This window comes from Hemiscyllium ocellatum, chromosome 8 (genome assembly GCF_020745735.1).
Source record: "Hemiscyllium ocellatum isolate sHemOce1 chromosome 8, sHemOce1.pat.X.cur, whole genome shotgun sequence".
NCBI lineage: Eukaryota > Metazoa > Chordata > Chondrichthyes > Orectolobiformes > Hemiscylliidae > Hemiscyllium > Hemiscyllium ocellatum.
The window spans coordinates 117,245,018-117,269,860 of NC_083408.1; the positions used below are offsets into that span (position 1 = coordinate 117,245,018).

The 24,843-nt window shown below is 46.0% G+C and overlaps 1 protein-coding gene across 1 annotated transcript in view; it reads right to left on the minus strand.

Annotated features, from left to right (window-relative positions):
- The window catches only part of noxred1 (NADP-dependent oxidoreductase domain containing 1), an 84,624-nt gene that overhangs the window by 26,352 nt on the left and 33,429 nt on the right, over positions 1–24,843 (minus strand). The window contains exons 3-4 of the mRNA XM_060829016.1: positions 20,711–20,891; positions 19,212–19,369 (exon numbers count right to left, since the gene is read on the minus strand). Coding sequence (XP_060684999.1) covers positions 19,212–19,369; positions 20,711–20,891 — 339 coding nt within the window. The remainder of the gene's footprint in view (positions 1–19,211; positions 19,370–20,710; positions 20,892–24,843) is intronic.

Here is a 24,843-nt window from a genome sequence, read left to right on the forward strand (position 1 = left end):
GGCGCGGTGGTAGTTTGGCGCACCGACCTTTATACCGCTGAGGCCAAACGCCAGCTCGCAGACGCCTCCTCTTATCGTCCCCTTGACCATGACCCCACCTCCCACCACCAAACCATCATCTCCCAGACCATCCATAACCTCATCACCTCAGGGGATCTCCCATCCACCGCCTCCAACCTCATAGTCCCACAACCCCGCACCGCCTGTTTCTACCTCCTGCCCAAAATCCACAAACCTGACTGCCCTGGCCGACCCATTGTCTCAGCCTGCTCCTGCCCCACCGAACTCATCTCCACGTACCTTGACACGTTTCTGTCCCCTTTAGTCCAAGAACTCCCCACCTACGTTCGGGACACCACCCATGCCCTCCACCTCCTCCATGATTTTCGCTTCCCCGGTCCCCAACGCCTTATCTTCACGATGGACATCCAATCCCTGTACACCTCCATCCCCCATCACGAAGGACTCAAAGCCCTCCGCTTCTTCCTTTCCCGCCGCACCAACCAGTACCCTTCCACTGACACCCTCCTTCGACTGACTGAACTGGTCCTCACCCTGAATAACTTCTCTTTTCAATCCTCCCACTTCCTCCAAACTAAAGAAGTTGCCATGGGCACCCGCATGGGCCCCAGCTATGCCTGTCTCTTCGTAGGATATGTGGAACAGTCCATCTTCCACAACTACACTGGCACCACCCCCACCTTTTCCTCCGCTACATCGATGACTGTATCGGTGCTGCCTCGTGCTCCCACGAGGAAGTTGAACAGTTCATCAACTTTACCAACACCTTCCATCCCGACCTCAAATTCACCTGGACTGTCTCAGACTCCTCCCTCCCCTTCCTAGACCTTTCCATTTCTATCTCGGGCGACCGACTCAACACAGACATCTACTATAAACCGACTGACTCCCACAGCTACCTGGACTACACCTCCTCTCACCCTGCCCCCTGTAAAAACGCCATCCCATATTCCCAATTCCTTTGTCTCCGCCGCATCTGCTCCCAGGAGGACCAGTTCCAATACCGTACAGCCCAGATGGCCTCCTTCTTCAAGGACCGCAGATTCCCCCCAGACGTGATCGACGATGCCCTCCACCGCATCTCCTCCACTTCCCGCTCCTCCGCCCTTGAGCCCCGCTCCTCCAACCGCCACCAAGACAGAACCCCACTGGTTCTCACCTACCACCCCACAAACCTCCGTATACAGCATATCATCCGCCGTCATTTCCGCCACCTCCAAACGGACCCCACCACCAGGGATATATTTCCCTCCCCTCCCCTATCAGCGTTCCACAAAGACCACTCCCTCCATGACTCCCTCGTCAGGTCCACACCCCCCACCAACCCAACCTCCACTCCCGGCACCTTCCCCTGCAACCGCAGGAAATGTAAAACTTGCGCCCACACCTCCTCCCTTACCTCTCTCCAAGGCCCCAAGGGATCCTTCCATATCCGCCACAAATTCACCTGCGCCTCCACACACATCATCTATTGCATCTGCTGCACCCGATGTGGCCTCTTCTATATTAGGGAGAAGGGCCGCCTACTTGCGGAACGCTTCAGAGAACACCTCTGGGACGCCCGGACCAACCAACCCAACCACCCCGTGGCTCAACACTTTAACTCTCCCTCCCACTCCACCGAGGACATGCAGGTCCTTGGACTCCTCCATCGGCAGAACATAACAACACGACGATTGGAGGAAGAGCACCTCATCTTCCGCCTGGGAACCCTCCAACCACAAGGTATGAACTCAGATTTCTCCAGTTTCCTCATTTCCCCTCCCCCCACATTGTCTCTGTCGGTTCCCTCAACTCAGCACCGCCCTCCTAACCTGCAATCCTCTTCCTGACCTCTCCGCCCCCACCCCACTCCGGCCTATCACCCTCACCTTGACCTCCTTCCACCTATCACATCTCCATCACCCCTCCCCCAAGTCCCTCCTCCCTACCTTTTATCTTAGCCTGTCTGGCACACTCTCCTCATTCCTGATGAAGGGCTCTGGCCCGAAACGTCGAATTTCCTGTTCCTTGGATGCTGCCTAACCTGCTGTGCTTTAACCAGCAACACATTTTCATCTCAAGCACTGCTTCAGGGTTTCTGCAAGGTCTTGGGAAGGTGTTCTGCTCCTCAAGGAGACCCACTCTGGGAACAGCAACGATGACATGAATTGCCAGGAGATCCCAACTCTGCTGCCCCTGCCACCTCACTGCCTCCTCAAGAGTCCAGGCTCGGGCCCAGCACTGCCAGGTGTCCAGGTGTAGTGATTGTAATGAGGTCAGCCAGGTATGAGTTCCCTGATTGGGGCTATTAATCTGGTCCAGTCAGGGAGCCTTGGCTGACAGATCACAATAGGAGTGTCAGACATCCTTATCATTCTGAGAGCTGGCTCTGAGGGAGCTGGATCAGTTTCAAGGACTTCCCACATGTAAATAAAGGGTTACTTGGTGACAGGATATCGTGGAAATGAGAGAAAAGCATGTTTCCAAAGAAATTCACTCACAACAGATGTCATTGAGTTGGAATAAGCATTTCTGGCATCATGGCATTGTTTGAGAAGCTTGACTCGTTTGAACCTGCCTTTGAAGATTGGGCCCAGTATTTGGAAAGAATGCATGATTTCTTTCTGGGCAAATGACATTGAGGCAGAAGAAAAGCAATGAGTAATTCTCTTGACAACTTGTGGACCCGCAGCATTTTTGGTTATTAGGAGCCTAACTTCCCCTGAGGTATCAGGTACAAAAACCTTTCAAGAGTTGACAGATTTAATAATGACCTCAAGCCTCCTTTAATTCTGAGATGTTATTGGTTTTACATGGCAATTCAAGAACCAAGGGAATCCATATGGGGATTTTTGATTAAGTTAAGATGACTGACAGAGTCATGTGACTTTGGTTTAACCCTTAATGAGATGCTGAGAGACTATTTGGTATGTGGGATTAATAATGTAACTATGCAAAAGCGCCTACTAGCTGAAGCCCAACTGGACTTCAAACACTCACTATAACTGGCTTTATCATTAGAAAATGCAGCAAGTGGAGCATCTGGGTTACAGGGTATTCCAATCAAAATGGACACGTTCGCCAGTTAGACTGAGTTTGGGAACATCACTTGAGTTCAGGCAATTGCGCAGCTCAAGGTTATATCCTGAACAGAGGGACTCTAGGTCTGTCCACAGCAAAACCCCAAAACAAAGCCAAGTCTCGGCCAAATGGTCAAACTTTACTTCAGGATCCAGCCAACAATCCGTGATAGTTGATGCCGAAATGTGGGCTCGAGACAGCAAGAGTCTCACTAAGCCTGAATTGAGTAAGATGACTCATAGGTCGGTATCCAGGAGAGTGCACACCCTGGAAACCCCACCCACACCTGGTTTGGAATAGTTTAAATTGCTTGGTAACATCCAAATCAGAACCAATCAAAATAAATATCTGGTTAAACGGTTACTCAGTTCTATTGGAGATCTGTACAGGTGCAGCCATTGCAGTGATCAAAGAACCAGACTCGAACAAAATGCGTTCTGGACTCCAACCCTTAGGTCTGCACAAGTCCTCGGCCAGACTGGGAATCTCTACCGGGGAACCTTTACAGATTAAGGGTGCAACTTTGGTTCAGGTCTCTTATGAGAAGCAGCTGGTTCAGTTCCCACTGACTGTAGTAAAAGGCTCACGCCCAAGCTCAATGGGGTTGGGGGGCGGGTTTGGTTGTACAAGATTCTGGCTCAACATTTTTAAATTACAAAATGGCCGCCTGAGCGAGGTCCTAATAAAGTATCCAGAAATTTTTCAGGAAGGTGTAGGGATTAAATGGGCCAAGGCCACCTTGCATGTCGACCAGGAAGCACTTCCATGATTCTGCAAAACTCACCCAGTGCCATTGGACTTATGGGCAAGATAGAGGCAGAAATCAGGAGCAAAGGAATCATTAAACCTGCCCAGTTTGTGGAATGGGCAGCACCGGTGGTACAGATTGTGAAGCCTGATGGGTGGTTCACCTTTGTGGGGATTTTAAACAAATGATAAACCACTTTTCACAGCTGAATAGATACCCAATCGTTCACATAGAGGATTTATACACAAAGCTGGCAGGGGAGTTGCCCTTCACCAAACTGTACATGAGCTGTGCATATTTACAATTGCAGTTAGATAAGGATTCCCAGAAGTATGTTACAACTGTTACAAACACTGCCATTTGGGGTATCATCAGCCTATGCCATTTTCCAGCTGACAATGAAAAACATTTTACAAGGTCTATCCCAGGTCACCATTTTTCTAGATGACCTGCTAATAACAGGGAAGATCAATAAGGAGCACTTAGAGAACTTGGACACAGTCCTTAGATGTTTTTCCGAGGCATGCATGAACTCTTGAAGGGAAAAATGTGCGTTCCAGTCACCACAAGTGACCTACTTGGGCTACAGGGTTGACAAAATCAGGTTACACTGGTTGGAAGATAGTGACAGCGATTAAAGTTGCCCTGGCTCCCACGTCTGTACTGGAGCATAGGTCTCTCCTTGGGCTGATGAGTTATTATGAAAAGTTCAAAGAAAACCTCTCACCCATCCTGGGCTTACCATCAACTCTGAAAAAAGGGGCAGCCTTGGAAATGGTGTCATAGCCAAGCCAATGTTTTCAGGGAATTGAAGAAAGATTTATCATCCTCTAAGGTGTTGGCACATGATGATTCCAAGTGAAAGTTGGTATTGATATGCGTTGCCTCTCTGTATGACATTAGAGTATAGGACAACCTCGGTTATCCTAACATCAATTATCCAAATTTCGGATTATCTGAACAAGATCTCAAGGTCCCCTAAAAATGTTATTAAATTTAAATAAAAGCACAGTGAGAGTGGTTAGCCTGGGCTGGCAGTGGGAGCAGATACAGGCTCGCTTCGGAACCCTGTTCCAGCTATTGCCGTCACCACAGGAATCCTGTTTGGGCACATTGTTTGCTCACTGACCAGACTGAATCCGGCGCCGCTATCTGGCTTGGAGGTCACCCAGGGAGTGTGAAGTCCTGGATTTGCTCCCTTGTTAAAGTGGAACTCCTCCCACCGTGGGAACTCGCTCAAATCAGGTCACAACTCAGCCTGCACCCTGTCATATGCTCAAGCACCAGCTGCAACCCTCCTGACCTCAAGGGGTTAGCTTCCCGCCACTTGAAAGCCCCCAACACTGACCCATCATAGACATAAGGCAGTAGGATTGTGAGAGGACATCTGCGAGGAGTTGGGGTGACAGGGGCCAGACTGGCCTAACCAATGACCGCCCAGCCCGCACACAGCTGTGGTGGATTGGGGATCTCAAGAACAGTTAGCCCCTCCAGCCCTTCCTCGCCACGCAGCTTGCCCACAAGCCACCAACCACCAATCAATGCCAGGCACCCTGACCAAAGCCCAATCCCTTGTTAACCCTCCGGACAGTTTTGTCGGACACCTCCTATACTGAGCCCGAGAATCGACGGGTAGTAACACGAGCCTTTAAACCGCTTCCGACAGCCTGCAAATGCACAGAGACCCTGGTGGGAATGTGCAAGTGACATGCTGAAGGGAGTAGGTACCCTGTAGCCAGGGGAGGTGGTGGCAGAGAGAGCATAATCAGTTATCCGAACAAAATACTCCCCACCCGTTTCGTTCGGATAATCGAGGCTGTTCTGTATTAGCTCATAAGGTGGCTTATGGCGAGGAACACCCAATAGCATATGCATCCAGGACTTTAGCTAAGGCAGAGCATAAATACACCCAGACAGAGAAGAAAGGTTTGGAGTCAGAAACATCCACCAAAACAAAGTTTGTAATGTAACGGACCACAAACCCCTGCTAGGACGACTAAAAAGGACAAGGCAGTATCACTCGTAGCTTCAGGCCAAACCTTACAAGTTGGAACATGATCTGGGAGACTAAGTAACAAACGTGAATGCATTGAGCTACCTCCCACGGGCAGGTATACTACTGGTGGTACGGCCACTGCAAGAGTCTGTAATGGTTTTAAATTTTCTGGACGTACTTTCAGTCACAGATAGCCAGCCATCGTTCACCAGCAGGGAACTTTTCCTAAACTTGATTGGTATTTGACATATAAAGACAACTGCATACCATCCGAGAGCCAATGGCCTGGCAGCAAGAGCAGTCGAAACTTTGAAAGCAGGCTTAAAGACATAGCCTACAGCTTCATTAGGTTCCAATCTGTCCCGGTTCCTGTTTGATATTATAGAACTATGTCTCATCCAACTAGAGGGATAGCTCCAGCAGAGTTGCTAATGAGTAGAAGACTCTGCACCAGGTTAAATCTGTTGTTCCTGGTCCTGGAGGGGGTGGGGGGTGAGGGATGGGGCGGTGAGGGTGGGGAGGTGGAGACGGTTGGGGAAGAAGGTGAAACTTTATCAGGAACACATTGCCAGACACAAGACTCTGCTAAGCAAGAGAGACAGTTTACTTCAGGGGATGAAGTTTAGTAAAGGAACCATGGGAATGACTCTGCACGGACATGAGGTGTGTTGGTCCTGAACATGGACCATAACAAAGCCGCAAACTTGCAAACGGTGCAGGAGCAAAATGTGCCGAGCTCCTTCTCAGCCATTCCGACTATTCTGGAACCCAGGCTCTCTCTCTCTCTTTCTCTCTCTCTTCATCAGGTGTTAAAGATACTTTGAATCTGAGATAGATATGGTGGATGTGGCCATCTTGAAGAAAAGAATAAATTTCTTCCAAGACGCTCAAAGCACAAGAGGCAAGCTCCTGTGCATTACACACGGCTCGTATCAGAGACAGAACTAGGGGAACCTGATCTGGTGCTAAAACGCCCCAGGAGGGCCAACATAAAACAGAACTGGCCTATGTCCTCAGACTGAGAGGGGAGGGATGTACTGATTGTAACAGGATCAGCCAGGTGGACCTCATTGAATATGACATACAATCAGGCAGCCCTGGATATAGAACATTGAACAGTACAGCACAATACAGGCTCTTCAGCCCACGAATTTGTGCTGCGCATTTGTCTTAATCTAAGATCAACCTAACCTACATACCCCTCAACTTACTGCTGTCCATGTGTTTGTCCAGCAGCTGCTTAAATATCCCTAATGTCTCTGACGCTACCACCACTACTGGCACTGCATTCCACATACCCACCACTCTTTGTGTAAAGAACCTACTTCTGGCATCCCCCCTATACCTTCCTCCAATCACCTTAAAATTATGACCCTCATAACAGCCATTTCTGCCCTGGGAAACGTCTCTGGCTGTCTACTCTATCTGTGCCTCTCATTACCTTGTACATCTCTATCAAGTCACCTCTCTTCCTTCTTCTCTTCAGTGTGAAAAGCCCTAGATCGCTCAGCCTCTCTTCACAAGACAAGCCCTCCAGTCCAGGCAGCATCCCAGTAAATCTCCTCTGCACCCTCTCTAAAGCATCTTCATCCTTCCAATAATGAAGTGACCAGAAATGGACACAATATTCCAGGTGTGGCCGAACCAGGGTTTTATAGAGCTGTAGCAAAACCTCGCAGCTCTTAAGCTAAATCCCCTGTTAATGAAAGCCAAAACACCAAACGCCTTCTTAATAACCCTATCAACTTGGGTGGTACCTTTGAGGGATTTATGTATGTGGACCCCAAGACTCTGCTGTTCCTCCACACTGCCAAGAATCCTATCTTTAACTCTGTCAACCCTGTCATAACCCTTTAACTCCTGTCTAATAGCAGTTTAACCCTGTCAGCAGTCAAATTTGACCTTCCGAAATGAATCACTTTGCATTTATCCAGGTTGAACTCTACCTGCCACTTCTGAGTCCAACTCTGCGTCCTGTCTATGCCTTATTGTAGCCTGCAACAGCCCTTGAAACTATCTACAATACAACCCACCTTTGTGTCATCGGCAAATTTACTAACCTACTTTTTGATCCAAGTCATTTATAAAAACTACAAAGGGCAGATTCCAGCGGGACACCACTGGTCACAAACCTCCAAGTGGAATACTTTCCATCCACCACCATCCGCTGTCTCCTTTTGGCCACTAACCCTGTATCCAGACAGCCAAATTTCCCTGTATTCCATACCACCTAACTTTCTGAATGAGCCTACTGTGGGGAACCTTATCAATGCCTTACCGATATCCATATACAGCACATCCACTGCTCAACCTTTGTCAACTTTTCTCAAATATCTCAATAAAGTTTGTGAGATACGATCCACCCCTCACAAAGCCATGCTGACTATCCTTAATCAAACTATACTTTTCCAAATAGTCATAAATCCTATCTCTCAGAATCCTTTCCAGTACCTTGCTGACCACAGACATAAGACTGGCTGATCTGTAAATTTCCAGAGTTTGCCCGATTCCCTTTCTTGAACAGAGGAACAACATTCGCCTCCCTCCAATCATCCAGTACTACTCCCCTGGAGAGTGACGATGCAAAGAAGCACAGCAATCTCATCCCTCACTTGACATAGTAACCTTGGATATATCTGGTCCAGCCCTGGACATTTATCTATCTTGATGCTTCCCAGAATTTCCAGCTATCCAATTTCTTAACATCAATCTGTTCACCTGGTGCATATTTTTCTCACAATCAACAAGGTCCCTCTCTCTCTAGTGACTATTGAAACAAAAATCTCAATTAGGGCTTCCCCTACCTCTTTAGACTCCAAACACAAGTTCCCTCCACTATCCCTGATCTACCCTCTCTCTGATAATTCTTAATCTTCACGCCTTTCGGTTTTCCGTAATCCTTCCCAGCGAAGCATTTTTGTGCCCCCTCCCAGATCTCCTCAGTCCATTTTTGAATTCTTTCCTGTTACCCTGTAATCATCTAAAGCCATGCCAAATCTTTGTTTCCTCAATGTTAAATAAGCTTCCTTCTTCCACTTGACGAAGAGCTCCTCTGCTCTTGTCATCCAAGGCTCCTTCACCTGACCATTCCTTGCCTGTCTCAGTGGGACAAAGTTATCCAACACTCACAAGTGCTCCTCAAATAGCCTTCACATTTCTGTTGTGCATTTCCCATAGAACTGTTCCCAATTTATACTCCACAGCTCCTGTCTAATAGCAGTTTAATTTCCCCTCCTCCAAATAAATACCTTCCCATACTGTCTGTTCCTATCCCTCTCCATGGCTATGGTAAAGGTGAGGCAGTTGTGATCATTGTCACCGAAATGCTCTCCCACCGCAAAACTGACACCTGTCCTGGCTCATTGCCTTGCGCCAAATCCATTGTGGCCTCCCCCCAGTTGGCCTGTCTACATATTAAGTAAGGAATCCTTCCTGAACACACCTGACAAAATCGGCTCCATCCAGAACATCTGCACTAAGGAGGTTCCAATCAATATTGGGGAAGTTGAAGTTACCCACAACAACAACTCTGTTACATCTGCACCTTTTCAAGGTCTGCTGTCCAATCTGTTCTCCCATCTCTCTGTTGCTGTTGGGGGCTCTATAGAAAACACCCAATAAAGTGACTGTTCCTTTCCTGTTTCTGACTTCCACCCGTACTGGCTTAGTAGACAAACAAGTATACCATTTTGGATACTGTTGGGAGGACAACTCACCAGGGGTAAGCCATGGGGTACAGGTCTCTGGCACAGAGTCTGTCCCTGTTGCTCAGAAGGGAAGGGAGGAGAAAATTCGTCATTGGGGATTCCATAGTTAGCATAGTTAGGGGGACAGATGGGAGGTTCTGTGAGAACAGGAGGGACTCACAGTTGGTGTGTTGCCACCCAGGTGCCAGGGTTCATGATGTCTCGGATCGTGTTTTCGAGATCCTTGAGGGGGAGGAGGAGCAGACTCAAGTCATGGTCCACTAACGACATTGGTGGGAAAAGGGATGGGGATTTAAGGCAGAAATTCAGAGAGTAGAGTGGAAGCTTAGAGCTAGAACCAACAGAGTTGTTATCTCTGGATTGTTGCCTGTGCTATGTGCTAGCGAGGCTAGGAATAGGGAGAGAGAGGAGTTGAACATGTGGCTACAGGAATGGTGCGGGAGGGACAGTTTCAGATTCCTGGATAATTGGGGCTCATGCTGGGGTGGGTGGGACCTCTACAAACAAGATGGGCTTCGCCTGAACCAGAGGGGTACCAATATCCTGGAAGGAAATTTGCCATTGCTATTTGGGAGGGTTTAAACAGGGGGATGGGAACCTGAAGTGTAGTTTCAATGTCCAGGAGGTTGAGAGTACTAAGGTTGGAATTGAGGTTTCAAGGTCGTAAGAGTACACTGGCAAGCAGGAAGGTGGTTTGAAGTGTGTCTACTTCAATGCCAGGAGCATCTGGAATAAGGTAGGTAAACTTGCAGAATGGGTTGGTACCTGGGACTTTGCTGTTGTGGCCATTTTGGAGACATGGACAGAGCAGAGACAGGAATGGTTGCTGCAGGTTCTGGGATTTAGATGTTTCAATAAGAACAGAGAAGGTGGTAAAAGAGCGGGAGATGTGGCACTGTTAGTCAAGACAGTATTACAGTGCAGAAAGGATGTTTGAGCACCTGTCTACTGAGGTATATGGGCTGAGGTTAGAAACAGGAAAGCTGTTGGGAGTTTTGTGTAAGCCTCCGAATAGTTCCACAGATATTGAGGAAAGAATAGCAAAGATATTTTTGGATGGGTGCGAGAGTAACAGGGTAATTATTATGGAGGACTTCAGCTTTCCAAATATTGATTGGAAATACTTTAAATGGGTCAGATTTTGTCCAATGTGTGCAGGACATAGACAAGCCAACAAGGGGAGAGACCACATTAGATTTGATAATGGGTAATGAACCCCGCTAGGTGTTAAGTTTGGAAGTAGGTGAGCACTTTGGTGATAGTGACCACAATTCACTTATATTTACTTTAGCAACAAAAAGGGATAGGTATATATAACAGGGCAAGAGTTATAGATGGGTAAAGGCAATTATGATGTGATTAGGCAAGATTTAGGATGCATAGGATGGGAAAGGAAACTGCAGGGGATGGACACACTTGAAATGTGGAGTTATTCAAGGAACAGCTACTGCGGGTCCTTGATAAGAATGTACCAATCAGGCAAGGAGGAAGTTGTTGAGCAAGGGAGCCGTGGTTTACTAAAGATATTAAATCTCTTGTCAGGAGGAAGAAGTATATGTTAGGATGAGACGTGAAGGCTCAGTTAGGACGCTCGAGAGTTACAAGTTAGCCAGGAAAGACCGAAAGAGAGAGCTAAGAACAGCCAGGAGGGGACATAAGAAGTCACTAAGATGCTACCTAACCTGCTGTGCTTTGACCAGCAACACATTTGCAGCTGTGATCTCCAGCATCTGCAGACCTCATTTTTTACTGGCAGATAGGATCAAGGAAACCCTAAAGGTTTCTATAAGTACATCAGGAATAAAAGAATGATTAGAGAAAGATTAGGACCAATCAAGGATAGCAGTGGGAAGTCTTGCGTGGAGTCCAAGGAAATAGGGGAAGGGCTCAATGAATATTTTACGTCAGTAGTCATACTGGAAAAAGACAATGTTGTCAAGGAGAATACTGAGATTAAGACCACTAGACTAGATGGGATTGAGGTTCACAAGGAGGAGGTGTTAGCTCTTCTGGAAAATGTGAAAATAGATGGGACTTATCCGAGGATTCTCTGGGAAGCCAGGGAGGAGATTACAGAGCCTTTGGCTTTGATCTTTATGTTGTCATTGTCTACAGGAATAGTGCCTGAAGACTGGAGGATAGCAAATGTTGTCCCCTTGTTCAAGAAGGGGAGTAGAGACAACCCTGGAAATTATAGACCAGTGAGCCTTACTTCGGTTGTGGGTAAAGTGTTGAAAAAGGTGATAAGAGATAGGATTTATAATCATCGAGAGAGGAATAAGTTGATTAGGGATAGTCTGCAAGATTTTGTGAAGGGTAGATTGTGCCTCACAAACCTTATTGAGTACTTTGAGAAGGTGACCAAACAGGTGGGTGAGGGTAAAGCGGTTGATGTGGTGTATAGGGATTTCAGTAAGGGGTTTGATAAGGTGTCCAATAGGTTATTGCACAAAATACGGAAGCATAGGATTGAGGGTGATTTCGCGGTTTGGATCAGACATTGGCTAGCTGAAAAAAGAGTGAGGGTGGTGCATGATGTGAAATGCTCATCCTGGAGTTCAGTTACTAGAGTTGAGAGTGTGTTGCTGGAGAAGCACAGCAGTTCAGGCAGCATTCAAGGAGCAAGAGAATCGACATTTCAGGCCAGAGCCCTTCATCAGGAACAAGGCTGGGAGCCTCGGGGGTGGACAGATAAATGGGAGGGGGTTGGGGCTAAGGAGAAAGTAGCTGAGAGTGCAATAGGTGGATGGAGTGCGGGTAAAGGTGATAGGTTGGAAAGGAGGGTGGAGAGGATAGGTGAGAAGAAAGATTGACAGGTGGGACAGGTCATGAGGGCGGTGCTGAGTGGAAGGTTGGAACTAGAGTAAGGTGGGGGGAGGGGAAATGAGGAAACTGGTGAAATCCACATTGATTCCACGGGGTTGGAGAGTCCTGAGGCGGAAGATGAGGCATTCTTCCTCCAGGTATCAGGTGGTGAGGGAGTAGCAATGGAGGAGGCCCAGGACCTGCATGTCCTTGGCAGAGTGGGAGGGGGAATATACAACATCTCCAACATCTGCAGACCTCACTGCCTCCCAGTCTTTCAGTTACTAGTAGTGTACTGCAAAGATCTTGTTTGGGGCCACTGCTGTTTGTCATTTTAATAAATGACCTAGAGGAGGGCATAGAAGGATGGATTGGTGAATTTGCGGATGACACTAAGGTCAGTAGATTTGTGGATGATGCTGAAGGATGTTGCAGGTTACAGACGGACATAGCTAAGCTGCAGAGCTGGACTGAGAGGTGGCACTTGGAGTTTAATGTGGAAAAGTGTGAGGTGATTCACTTTGGAAGTAGCAAGAGGAATAAAGAGTACTGGGCTAATGGTAAGATTCTTGGTAGTGTAGATGAGCATAGATCACTGAAAGTTGCTACCCAGGTTGAAAGTGTTAAGAAGCATACGGTGAATCAGCTTTTATTGGTAGAGGAATTGAGTTTTGGAACCATGAGGTCATGCTGCAACTGTACAAAACTCTGGTGCAGCCACACTTGTAATATTGTGTACAGTTCTGGTTACCACATTATAGGAAGGATGTGGAAGCTTTGGAAAGGGTGCAGTGGAGATTTGCTAGGGTGTTGCCTGGTATGGAGGGAACGTCTTATGAGGGAAGGCTGAGGGACTTGAGGCTGTTTTTGTTACAGAGAAGAAGATTGAGAGCTGACTTAATTGAGACACATCAGATAATCAGAGGGTTAGATAGGGTGAACAGTGAGCTTTTTTCCTTGGATGGTGATGGCTAGCACAAGGGGACATAGCTTTAAACTGAGGGAGTGATAGTTATAGGATGGATGTCAGAGGTAGTTTCTTTACTCAGAGAGTAGTGGGGCATGGAACACCCTGCCTGCAACAGTAATAGACTCACCAACTTTCAGGGCATTTAAATGGTCATTGGATAGACATATGGATGATAATGGAATAGTGTAGGCTAGATAAGCTTCAGATTGGATCCACGGGTCAGCATAACATCGAGGTCCGAAGGGCCTGGACTGCGCTGTAATGTTCTAAACCCTCCTCAACACCCTCCTTTTCTGCAGTTGAGATAAACTCTCTAATTAACAATGCTAGCCCCCCCATCTCTTTTACTCCCTCCCTGTTTTTTTTTAAATGTCTAAACGCTGGCACATCCAACAACCATTACTGCCCCTGTGAAATCCATGTCTCCATTATGGCCACAACATCATAGTTCCAAATACTGATCCTTGCTCTAAGTTCATCACTGTTACTTTTGACACTCCTTGCATTGAAACAGACACACTTTAACCCATCCCATTGCCCTAGCAACCATGTATCCTTCCTGCCAGACTCTGCATTCTATTTCTGCCTGTTGACAACTGTCTTCTCCTCAGATCTGTAGCTCAGGTTCCCATCCCCCTGCCAAACTAGTTTGAACCGTCCCAAAGTGCTCTAGCAAATCTCCTGCCCAGGACATTGGTGCCCCTCAGTTTAAGTGTAACATGTTCTTCATGTACAGATCCCACCTTCTCTAGAAGGTACCTCAATGACTTACATATCTGAAGCCCTCTCTCCTACACCAGCCCTGTAGCCACGTGTTTAACTTCACTCACTCCCTGTTCCTTGCCACACGAGCACATGGCACTAGAAGTAATCCTGAGATTAGTACTCTACTCGTCCTGCTTTTTCCGCTCCCATCCTAACTCCATGTAATCACTTTTTAGATCCTCATCCACTTTCCTAGCTATGTCACTGGTTCCAATGTGCACCATGACGTTTGGTTGCTCACCCTCCCCCTTCAGAATCTGGCAGACTTGATCAGAGACTTCAAAGACAACCTAATTGAAGTGGGGACGGTTAGGGAGAGAACCAGGGGGTGCCAGGAAGGTAAATTCCTCCTTTAAAAACTTATCTCCTAGGATCAGTGGCCTCCATTTTGCAGCAGCAGGTGTGTCAGACATTCTGTTCACTTTGAGAGCTGGATCTGAGGGAGCTGGATCAACTTCAAGGACTCTCCACATGTAAATAAAGGATGATTTGATTATGGGATACTGGCTTCTGTGGAATTATCTCACCAGGCCTCTTACCTCTCTATTACCTGCCACCTATTTTCTAAGGATCTGTATCCCTTTGCTCCCTGCCCATTCATGTATCTGTCTAGATACATCTTATATGACGCTATCATTCCTACCCCTACCACCTCCACCGACAAAGCGTTCCAGGCCCCAACCACCCTCTGCGTAAAGAATTTTCCATGCATATCTCCCCTGTTTTAGTAGGATCAGACATGGGGGTAAAAAAGGGGGAGGCGTGGCATTACTTGTCAAAGATAGTATCACAGCAGTGGAATGGACGATGGAAGAGGACTTGCCATCTGAGGTAGTTTGGGCTGAGGTTAGAAATAGGAAAGGTGAGGTCACCCTGTTAGGTGTTTTCTACAGGCCTCCTAATAGTCCTAGAGAAGTAGAGGATAATATTGCGAGGATGATTCAGGAAAAGAGTGAAGGTAGCAGGGTGGTTGTTATGGGGGACTTTAACTTCCCAGATATTGACTGGGAGAGCTATAGCTCGAGTTCATTAGATGGGTCGGTGTTTGTACAATGTGTGCAGGAGGGTTTCCTGACACAATATGTCGACAGGCCAACAAGAGGGGAGGCTATATTGGATTTGGTTCTAGGTAATGAACCAGGCCAGGTGTTAGACTTGGAGGTAGGTGAGCACTTCGGGGACAGTGACCACAACTCGGTGACTTTTACTTTAGTGATGGAGAGGGATAATCGTGCGCCGCAGGGCAAGAGTTACAGCTGGGGGCAGGGAAATTATGATGCAGTGAGGCATGACTTAGGATGTGTGGATTGGAAAAACAGGCTTCAAGAGAAGAACACTAATGAGATGTGGGGATTGTTCAAGGAGCAGCTACTGCGTGTCCTCGATAGGTATGTACCAGTCAGGCATGGTGTAAAGGGCCTTGTGAGGCAGCCGTGGTTTAGTAAGGAATTGGAGTCCCTTGTGAAAGGGAAGAAGGCGGCATATGTAAAGATGAGGCGTGAAGGTTCAGTAGGAGCGATTGAGAGTTATAAGGTAGCCAGGAAGGAGCTAAAGAGGGAGCTAAGAGAAGCGAGAAGGGGACATGAAAAGTCTTTAGCTGGTAGGATTAGGGAAAACCCAAAGGCTTTCTATAGGTATGTCAAGAATAAAAGGATGACTAGGGTAGGTATCGGTCCAGTCAAGGATAGTAGTGGGAAGTTGTGTGTGGAGGCGGAGGAGATTGGAGAGACATTAAATCAGTACTTTTCATCAGTATTCACTCAGGAACAGGACACTGTTGCTGATGTGAATATGGAATCACAAATAATTAGAATGGATGCCCTGGAAATATGCAGGGAAGAGGTTTTGGGAATATTGGAAAGGATGAATATAGATAAGTCTCCTGGGCCTGATGGCATTTACCCCAGGATCCTATGGGAAGCTAGGGAGGAGATAGCAGAGCCATTGGCCTGGATTTTTATGTCGTCATTGTCAACGGGAATAGTACCAGAGGACTGGAGGATAGTGAATGTGGTCCCATTGTTCAAGAAAGGGAGTAGGGATAGCCCTAGTAACTATAGGCCAGTGAGTCTGACTTCAGTGGTGGGCAAAGTCTTAGAGAGAATGGTAAGGGATAAGATTTATGAACATCTGGGTAGGAATAACGTGATCAGGGATAGCCAGCATGGTTTTGTGAAGGGCAGGTCGTGCCTCACAAACCTTATTGAGTTCTTTGAGAAGGTGACTAAGGAAGTGGACGAGGGTAAAGCAGTAGATGTTGTGTATATGGATTTTAGTAAGGCGTTCAATAAGGTTCCCCATGGTAGGCTAATGCTAAAACTACGGAGGTATGGCATTGAGGATACATTAGAGGTTTGGATTAGGAATTGGCTGGCTGGAAGGAGACAGAGGGTAGTAGTTGATGGATTATGTTCATCTTGGAGCGCAGTTACTAGCGGTGTACCACAAGGATCTGTTTTGGGACCATTGCTTTTTGTTATCTTTATAAATGATCTAGAGGAAGGACTTGAAAGCTGGGTAAGCAAGTTTGCGGATGACACAAAAGTCGGTGGAGTTGTGGATAGTGAGGAAGGAAGTGGTAGGTTACAGCGGGATATAGATAAGTTGCAGAGCTGGGCGGAAATGTGGCAAATGGAATTCAATGTAGCTAAGTGCGAAGTCGTTCACTTTGGTAGGAATAACAAGATGATGGATTACTGGGCTAATGGTAGGCTACTTGGTAGTGTGGATGAGCAGAGGGATCTTGGTGTCCATGTACACAGATCTCTGAAAGTTGCCACCCAGGTAAATAGTGCTGTGAGGAAGGCATATGGTGTACTGGGCTTTATTGGCAGAGGAATTGAGTTCCGGAGTCCTGAGGTCATGTTGCAGTTGTATAAGACTCTGGTGAGGCCTCATCTGGAGTATTGTGTGCAGTTTTGGTCGCCATACTATAGGAAGGATGTGGAAGCTTTAGAACGAGTGCAGAGGAGGTTTACCAGGATGTTGTCTGGAATGGTAGGAAAATCTTATGAGGAAAGGCTGAGGCACTTGGGGCTGTTCTCATTGGAGAAGAGAAGGTTTAGGGGAGATCTGATAGAAGTGTATAAGATGATTAGGGGTTTAGATAGGGTAGATACTAAGAACCTTTTACCGCTAATGGAGTCAGGTGTTACTAGGGGACATAGCTTTAAATTAAGGGGTGGTAGGTATAGGACAGATGTTAGGGGTAGATTCTTCACACAGCGGGTTGTGAGTTCATGGAATGCCCTGCCCGTATCAGTGGTGAACTCTCCTTCTTTATGGTCATTTAAGCGGGCATTGGATAGGCATTTGGAAGTTATTGGGCTAGTATTGGTTAGGTAGGATTCGGTCGGCGCAACATCGAGGGCCGAAGGGCCTGTACTGCGCTGTATCCTTCTATGTTCTATGTTCTATATGTAAACCTTTCCCCTCTCACTTTGAACTCGTGACCCATAGTAATTGAGTCCCCCACTCTGGGAAAAAGCTTCTTGCTATCCCCTCTGTCTCTGCCTCTCAAAGTTAAAAATCACACAACTCTAAGTTTATAGTCTAAATGGTTCATGTGGAAGCACTAGCTTTCGGAGCACTGTTCCTTCATCAGGTGGCTGTGGAGCATAAGATCATAAGACACGGTGGCACAGTGAATAGCACTGCTGCCTCACAGCCCCAGAAGACCTGGGTTCAATTTCCACATCAGGCAACTGTCTGTGTGGAGTTTGCACATTCTCCCCGTGTCTGTGTGGGTTTCCCCCAGGTGCTCCAGTTTCCTCCCACAGTCCAAACAAATGTGCAGGTTAGGTGAATTGGCCATGCTAAATTGCCTGTAGTGTTAAGTGAGGGGGTAAATGTAGGGGAATGGGTCTGGGTGGGTTGCTCTTCAGAGGGTCGGTGTGGACTTGTTGGGCCTGTTTCCACAATGTGAGTAATCTAATCTAATAGCAAAAATTTAAAGTGTGATGTAACTGAAATCACATATTGAAAAAGACCTGGATTGTCCATAACCACCTGATGAAGCAGCAGCACTCCAAAAGCTAGTGTTTTCTAATAAACCTGTTGGAATATAACCTGGTGTTGTGTGATTTTTAACTTTGTATTCCCCAGTCCAACACCAGCATCTCCAAATCATGTATACCTCTCATGATTTTGTAGACCTCAATCAGGTCCCCCCTCAATCTCTATCTTTCTAATGAAAATAATCCTAATCTATTCAACCTCCCTTTGTTGCTAGCTCCCTCCATACCAGGCAACATCCTGGTGAACCTCCTCTGCACCCTCTCCTAAGCATCCACATCCTTTTGGTAATATGGCGACCGGAACTGTACATTGTATTCCAAATGTGGCTGAACCAAAGGCCTCTACAACTGTAACATGACGTGCCAGCTCTTGTACTCAATACCCCATCCAATGAAGGAAAGTATGCCATATGCCTTCTTGACCACTCTCTGAACCTGCATTGTCAAATTCAGGGAACATTTGACCTGAACACCTAGATCTCGCTGTAGGTCAATTTTCCCCAGGAGTTTTCCATTTACTGTATAGTTTGCTCTTGAACTGGATCTTCCAAAATGCATCACTTCAATTTGCCCGGATTAAACTCCATCAGCCATTTCTCTGCCCATTTCTCCAATCTATCTATATTCTGCTGTATTCTCTGACAGTCTCCTTCACTATCTGCTACTCCACCAATCTTGGTGTCACCTGCAAACTTACTAATCAAGCAACTGATACTTCCCCCAATTTATTTATATATATCACAAACAAAAGAGGTCCCAGCATGGACTCCTGTGGAACACCACTTGTCACAGGACTCCATTTTGAGAAATTCCCTTCCACTGCTACTCTCTGTCTCTTTCTGCCCAGCAGTTTTCTATCCATCGAGCTAGAACACCCTGGACCCCATGCGACTTCACCTTCTTCATCGGCTTACCATGGGGAACCTTATCAAACGCCTTACTAAAGTCCATGTATATGACATCTACAGCCCTTTCCCCAGCAATCAATGTTGTCACCTCCTCAACAATTCTATTAGGTTTGTAAGACATGATCTTCCCCATACAAAACTATGATGTCCATTACTTTCGCCACACCTCAGCATACACAGAGGAAAACCATCATGTTTTTTGCTTTACTTACAAGCTTTTTTAAATGGTGATGTCATTTCAATAATTTCTTGAACCTTTAGAGCTTCAACAGGAGTTCTGCCACTCCTCCACTGTCTAGGCCAGGCACTTTTTGTATGGAAGAAATAATGTGGCCTCACAATGCTACTGTGTGCCAGGAGGTTCTTGAGTCTGAGGGAAAAAGACAAAGCAGCATCTTTATTTAAGTAAGTACAAAAATCACATAAGTGAGAGAGTTATTCAACAAGTTCAAAATCAAGGGTTTTAACAGAGTAATTTAGAAGTCACTATTTCCAATGGCAGCAGGACCAATGAAATTACAGATTACTGAGCAAAGGCAGGAGATGAGATGAGAAGAAGAATTTTTAATTCTTTTTATTTTATTAAGTTTTTATGATCTGGAATGAAAGTACAGAAATTCACACCATTAGCTTCTAAAAGGAATTTGGATAAGTATTTTAAAATGACAAAAATTGCAGGGCTATGGGAAAAATCAAGGGTTGAGTAAGAATTGGATATATTCTACAGAGTCAGCACAGGCTTGATGGGCCAAATAGCCTCCAGCTGAAGATCTCACATCAGATAATGATCAGATATCTAAAGTCAGTTGCAACTCCCGATAATGCAGTGTGACTGTGGGTTCGGTTGCACTCATTTCACACCATGCTGTTCTCTCAGGCCCCATGGTCCATGACCTCCAGTTCACCAGAGTTCTGCTCCCACATCCTCTTCCACTTATCCTTCCCTCACCAAACACATCTCCAATGATTCCCAAGTCCCCCACCCCCCCCAAAAAAATGGATTTTCAAACCCTTCTCCCAATCGCTTCATTATCTTCTGAACCAAACCGGCTCTGTCCTCCTCCAGGACTGTTCCTTCTGCCTCTACAGACATGGCCTCATGGAGGTCCACCCTCCCTCCATTCTTGTACAGCTGCTATATAAAGCTCACCCTGTACCCTGGGTCTCTTTCCTCAAACTCTTCTCCATCATTTTGGCTGCATTGTCCAGTACATATCCGTGTATGAATTATGAAATGCTTTGGCCACAGATGTTCTGAATAGATAATTCATAATAATGTATTTGCTAATGTCCACACAGCTTGTTGTCACTGAAATACCTATCTCAGTCTATGCGGTGTCGCAAAGCCATGGCCAGAATGATGCAAAAGGAAGATAAAAGATATTGTATGGAATGACTCCAAGTTAGCTTTATAGCATCTTCAAAGTGCCCAGTTCAGGAAGGAATAGTGTAAATCAACCTGATTGAAGATAAAAATTAGCTGCAGGCTCCTCTCCAAACCATGCACCATCCAAATTTGGAAATATACTGACCATTCTTACACTGTTGCTGGGTGGACGTCCTAACAGCACTATGGGTGTACCTCTCAACAGATTCACTGCAATGATTTAAGAAGGTGATCACCATTACCTAATGAAGGGCAGTTAGGGCTGGGCAATAATTGCTGGTCTGTAATGTAGGATTCCCATTCTGATGTAAGCAGGGGACTGACCTTGCTGCAGGCACTGCAGTTACAAGACTGTACACGATGCAGGATTCAGCAATGCAGCCGTGAATCTGAGAAGAAACAGCTGACAGATGAGATGGTAGACAGCAGAGAAACATCACGTCCACTGAGGCTGCCAGTCGTTTGTTGTCGTAAAAACACTTGACTCCCAAATCTGAGAGGTCACCTGAAAGAAAGGAGTTGACATGTTGTTACAAAACAGGCTTTGGATGCTGAAGGCAATTCAATCCATTGGTTCTCACCAAGCTAGAACCTAACCCTACGATCTCTTTATTCAACTGTTTTCAACTTAATCCAGCGTAGTGTGCCAGATTTTCATCTCACCACACTATGCAGACTTGTGTTGTGCATAAATAGCAGGATGCAGTGTTGCAATTTAAAATTTATCTGCCCTTTCTCCACAAATACATCTTTTTCGGGGCATTTAATAATCTGTTGCCTATGGAAAGACTATTGATGTTTCCCTAATGTTGATTATTTTTCCCCCAAAGGTTACTGATCATTTCCTGATTGCTGTGTGGACCATTCAGGTTGCTGGTCAAGGTGTTCCAGCCAGCTACAAAACTGGCAATGTGAAAAATGCAGGACAAATCCAACTCAGACAATTACCAGCTAATCAGTTGTTTAGCAAGTGACATCAAAATTGGAGGTGTGGTGGACAGCCAAAAAAGTTATCTCAGAGCCTTAATGGGACCTTGGTCATGTGGGCCAATGTGCCGAGGAGTGGCAGAATGGAGTTTAACATAGATACATGTGAGGTGCTGTATATTAGAAAGACACTTCAGAGCAGGACTTACACACTTAATGGTAAGGTCCTGGGGAGTGTTGCTGAACAAAGAGACCTTGGAGTGCAGGTTCATAGTTCCTTAAAAGTACAGACACAAGTGGACAGGATAGTGAAGAAGGCATTTGGTACGCTTGCCTTTATTGGTCAGTGCATTGAGTATTGGAGTTGGAAGGTCATGTTGCAGCTGTACAGGACATTGGTTAGGCTATTTCTGGAATACTGCATTCAATTCTCTAGGAAGGATGTTGTGAAACTTGAAAGAGTTCAGAAAAGATTTACAAGGATGTTGCCAAGGTTGGATGGTTTGAGCTATAGGGAGAGGCTGAGCCTGATTTCCCTAGAGAGGCCTTAAAGAAGTTTGTAAAATCATGAGGGGCATAGAAAGGATGAATAACCAATGTCTTTTCCCCAGGAGAGCGGAGAATTAGATGAATTTAGGAGATCTGATTGACATGGATGAGTTGGACCAAAGGATCTATTTCCGTGCTGTACATCTCTATGACTCTATCAGCAAATTGGGTTGTTAACATTAGCAAGAAGCACTTGTTCAGCAACAACCTGCTCAATGATGCTCAGTTTGGATTAAGCCACAAACACTCACTCCTGACTTCATTATAGCCTTGGCAGATGAGGTTCAATGTAGAGAAGTGCGAGGTGATAGATTTTAGTTGGAAAAACATTGTAAGACAATATAAAATATGGGGCACAACTGCTAAGGGGTGGGGTACATGAGGATAGAGAGCTGGAGTATATTTGCACAGATCATTGAAGGTGGCAGGACAGGTGGAAAGAGAAATAGATAAAGCAGACAGTGACCTAAGCTGTATGCATCAGGGCACAGAGTACAAGAGCTGACAGTGACATTGTATAAGACCTCAACTGGAATATTGTGTGCAGTGTGGGCACCGCATGATAGGAAAGATGTGAATGCATTGGCAAGAGTGCAAAAGTGATTAACAAAAAAGGTTGCAGGAATGCGTAACTTCAGTGATAAGGATAGATTGAAGAAGTTGCAACTGTTCTCCTTGAAGAGAAGGTTAAGAAGAGATCTGGCACAGATTTTCAAAATCATCAGTGGACAGGGAGAAACTGTACCCATGTGTAAAAGAAACATGAATGAGAGGGATTGATTTAAAGTGATCTGCAAAAGACATAAGAGTGATGTCAGAAAAAGCTTTCACATAGTGAGTCGACAGGATATGGAATGCAAAGCCTGAAAATGTGGTTGAGGCAGTTTCAATTGAGCCATTCACAAAGATATTGGATCATTATTTAGATAAACGTAATGTACAAGGGTATGTGGAAAAAGTGGTAGCTTGGCACCAGGTGTCAGTGCGTATTTAACAAGCCAGTGCAGGCATAATGGAGCAAATGGCCTCCTTTTGGACCAACATATTTTAGTGATGCTGTCGTCCAAACAAAGACCAAAAAGCTGAATTCCAGAGGTGAGGTTAGAGTGGAGTGACAGTCTTTGACATCAAGAAAACATTTGTTTGAGCATAAAGGAGACTGAGCAAAACTGGAATCAATATGTACCAGGGACAATCCCTCTGAAGTCAAAGTGACACAAAGGAAGATGGTTGTGCTTGTTGAGGTCAGTCACCTCAGCTCCAGGACATCTCTGCAGGAGTTCCTCAGGGTAGTGTCCTAGGACTAACCATCTTCAGTTGCTTCATCAATGACATTCCCCACATCATAAGGTCAGAAGAGGGATGTTGCTGATGATGTTCAGCACCACTTGTGACTCCTCAGAGACTAAAGCAGTCCATGTTTGAATGCAGCAAGACCTGGACAATATCCAAGCTTAAGCTGACAAGTGTCAAGTAACATTTGCATCACCTACAAGAGATAACCTAACCATTTTTCCTTGACATTCAATGGCATTACCATTGCTAAATACCATAGTATCAACATCCTGGGGGTGAGGTTATGATTGACTAGAAACTGATCTGGACCAGTCAAATAAAACTATGGCTACCAGTGCAGATCAGAGACTCTGAATTCTGCGTTGGTTAATTCACCTCCTGTCCACCATCTACAAGGCACAGGTCAACAGTGCGAGGGAATAGTCCCCACTTACCTGGAAGAGTGCAGCTCCAAAAGAAGCTTGATACCATCCAGGACAAAGCAGTCCATTTGACTGCTCCATCCATCACCGTCGATATTCATTCACCATCAATACACAACAGGAGCAGTGTATCCAATCTGGATGAGGTACTGCCACAACTCTCTAAGGGTCCTTTGGTAGCACCAGCCAAACCCATGACTTCTGTGGAAAGGGGAGCAGATGCAAGGGAATACCAATATCTGCAGGTTCCACTCTAAACCACACATCATACTGATGTGACGATTTCTTCACTGTTTGCAAGCTCAAAATCCTTGATCTCCCTTTCTACCAGCACTGTGGGTGTACACCACCACATGAACTGTAGTGGTTCACCTTTTCCAGGCAAATTAAGGATGGGTAACAAATGTTGGCTCAGTCAGTGATGACCACATCCTGCGAAAGAATAATCAATAGGTAAGTCAATTCATGCATCTTGGGGAAAACCTGGTGCAGAGTTGGAAACCTTAAGACTGTTAAGTTTAAGAGATCTTACCAACTTTAAATGGCATAATGTAATGGTATATGATAGAGTCATAGAGTCATAGAGATATACAGCATGGAAACAGACCTTTCGGTCCAACCCGTCCATGCCGACCAGATATCCCAACCCAATCTAGTCCCACCTGCCAGGACCTGGCCCATATCCCGCCAAACCCTTCCTATTCATCTACCCATCCAGATGCCTCTTAAATGTTGCAACTGTACCAGTCTCCACCACTTCTTCTGGCAGCTCATTCCATACACGTACCACTCTGTGTGTGAAAAAGTTGCCCCTTTGGTCTCTTTTATATCTTTCCCCTCTCACCCTAAACCTATGCCCTCTAGTTCTGGACTCCCCGACCCCAGGGAAAGACCTTGTCTAGTTATCCTATCCATGCCCCTCATGATTTTGCAAACTTCTATAAGGTCACCCCTCAGCCTCCAACTCTCCAGGGAAAACAGCCCCAGCCTGTTCAGCCTCTCCTGAAGCTCAAATCCTCCAACCCTGGCAACATCCTTGTAAATCTTTTCTGAACCCTCTCAAATTTCACAACATCTTTCCGATAGGAAGGAAACCAGAATTGCACGCAATATTCCAACAGTGGCCTAACTAATGTCCTGTACAGTCGCAACATGATCTCCCAACTCCTGTACTCAATACTCTCACCAATAAAGGAAAGCATACCAAACACCTTCCTCACTATCCTATCTATTCCACTTTCAAGAAGCTATGAACCTGCACTC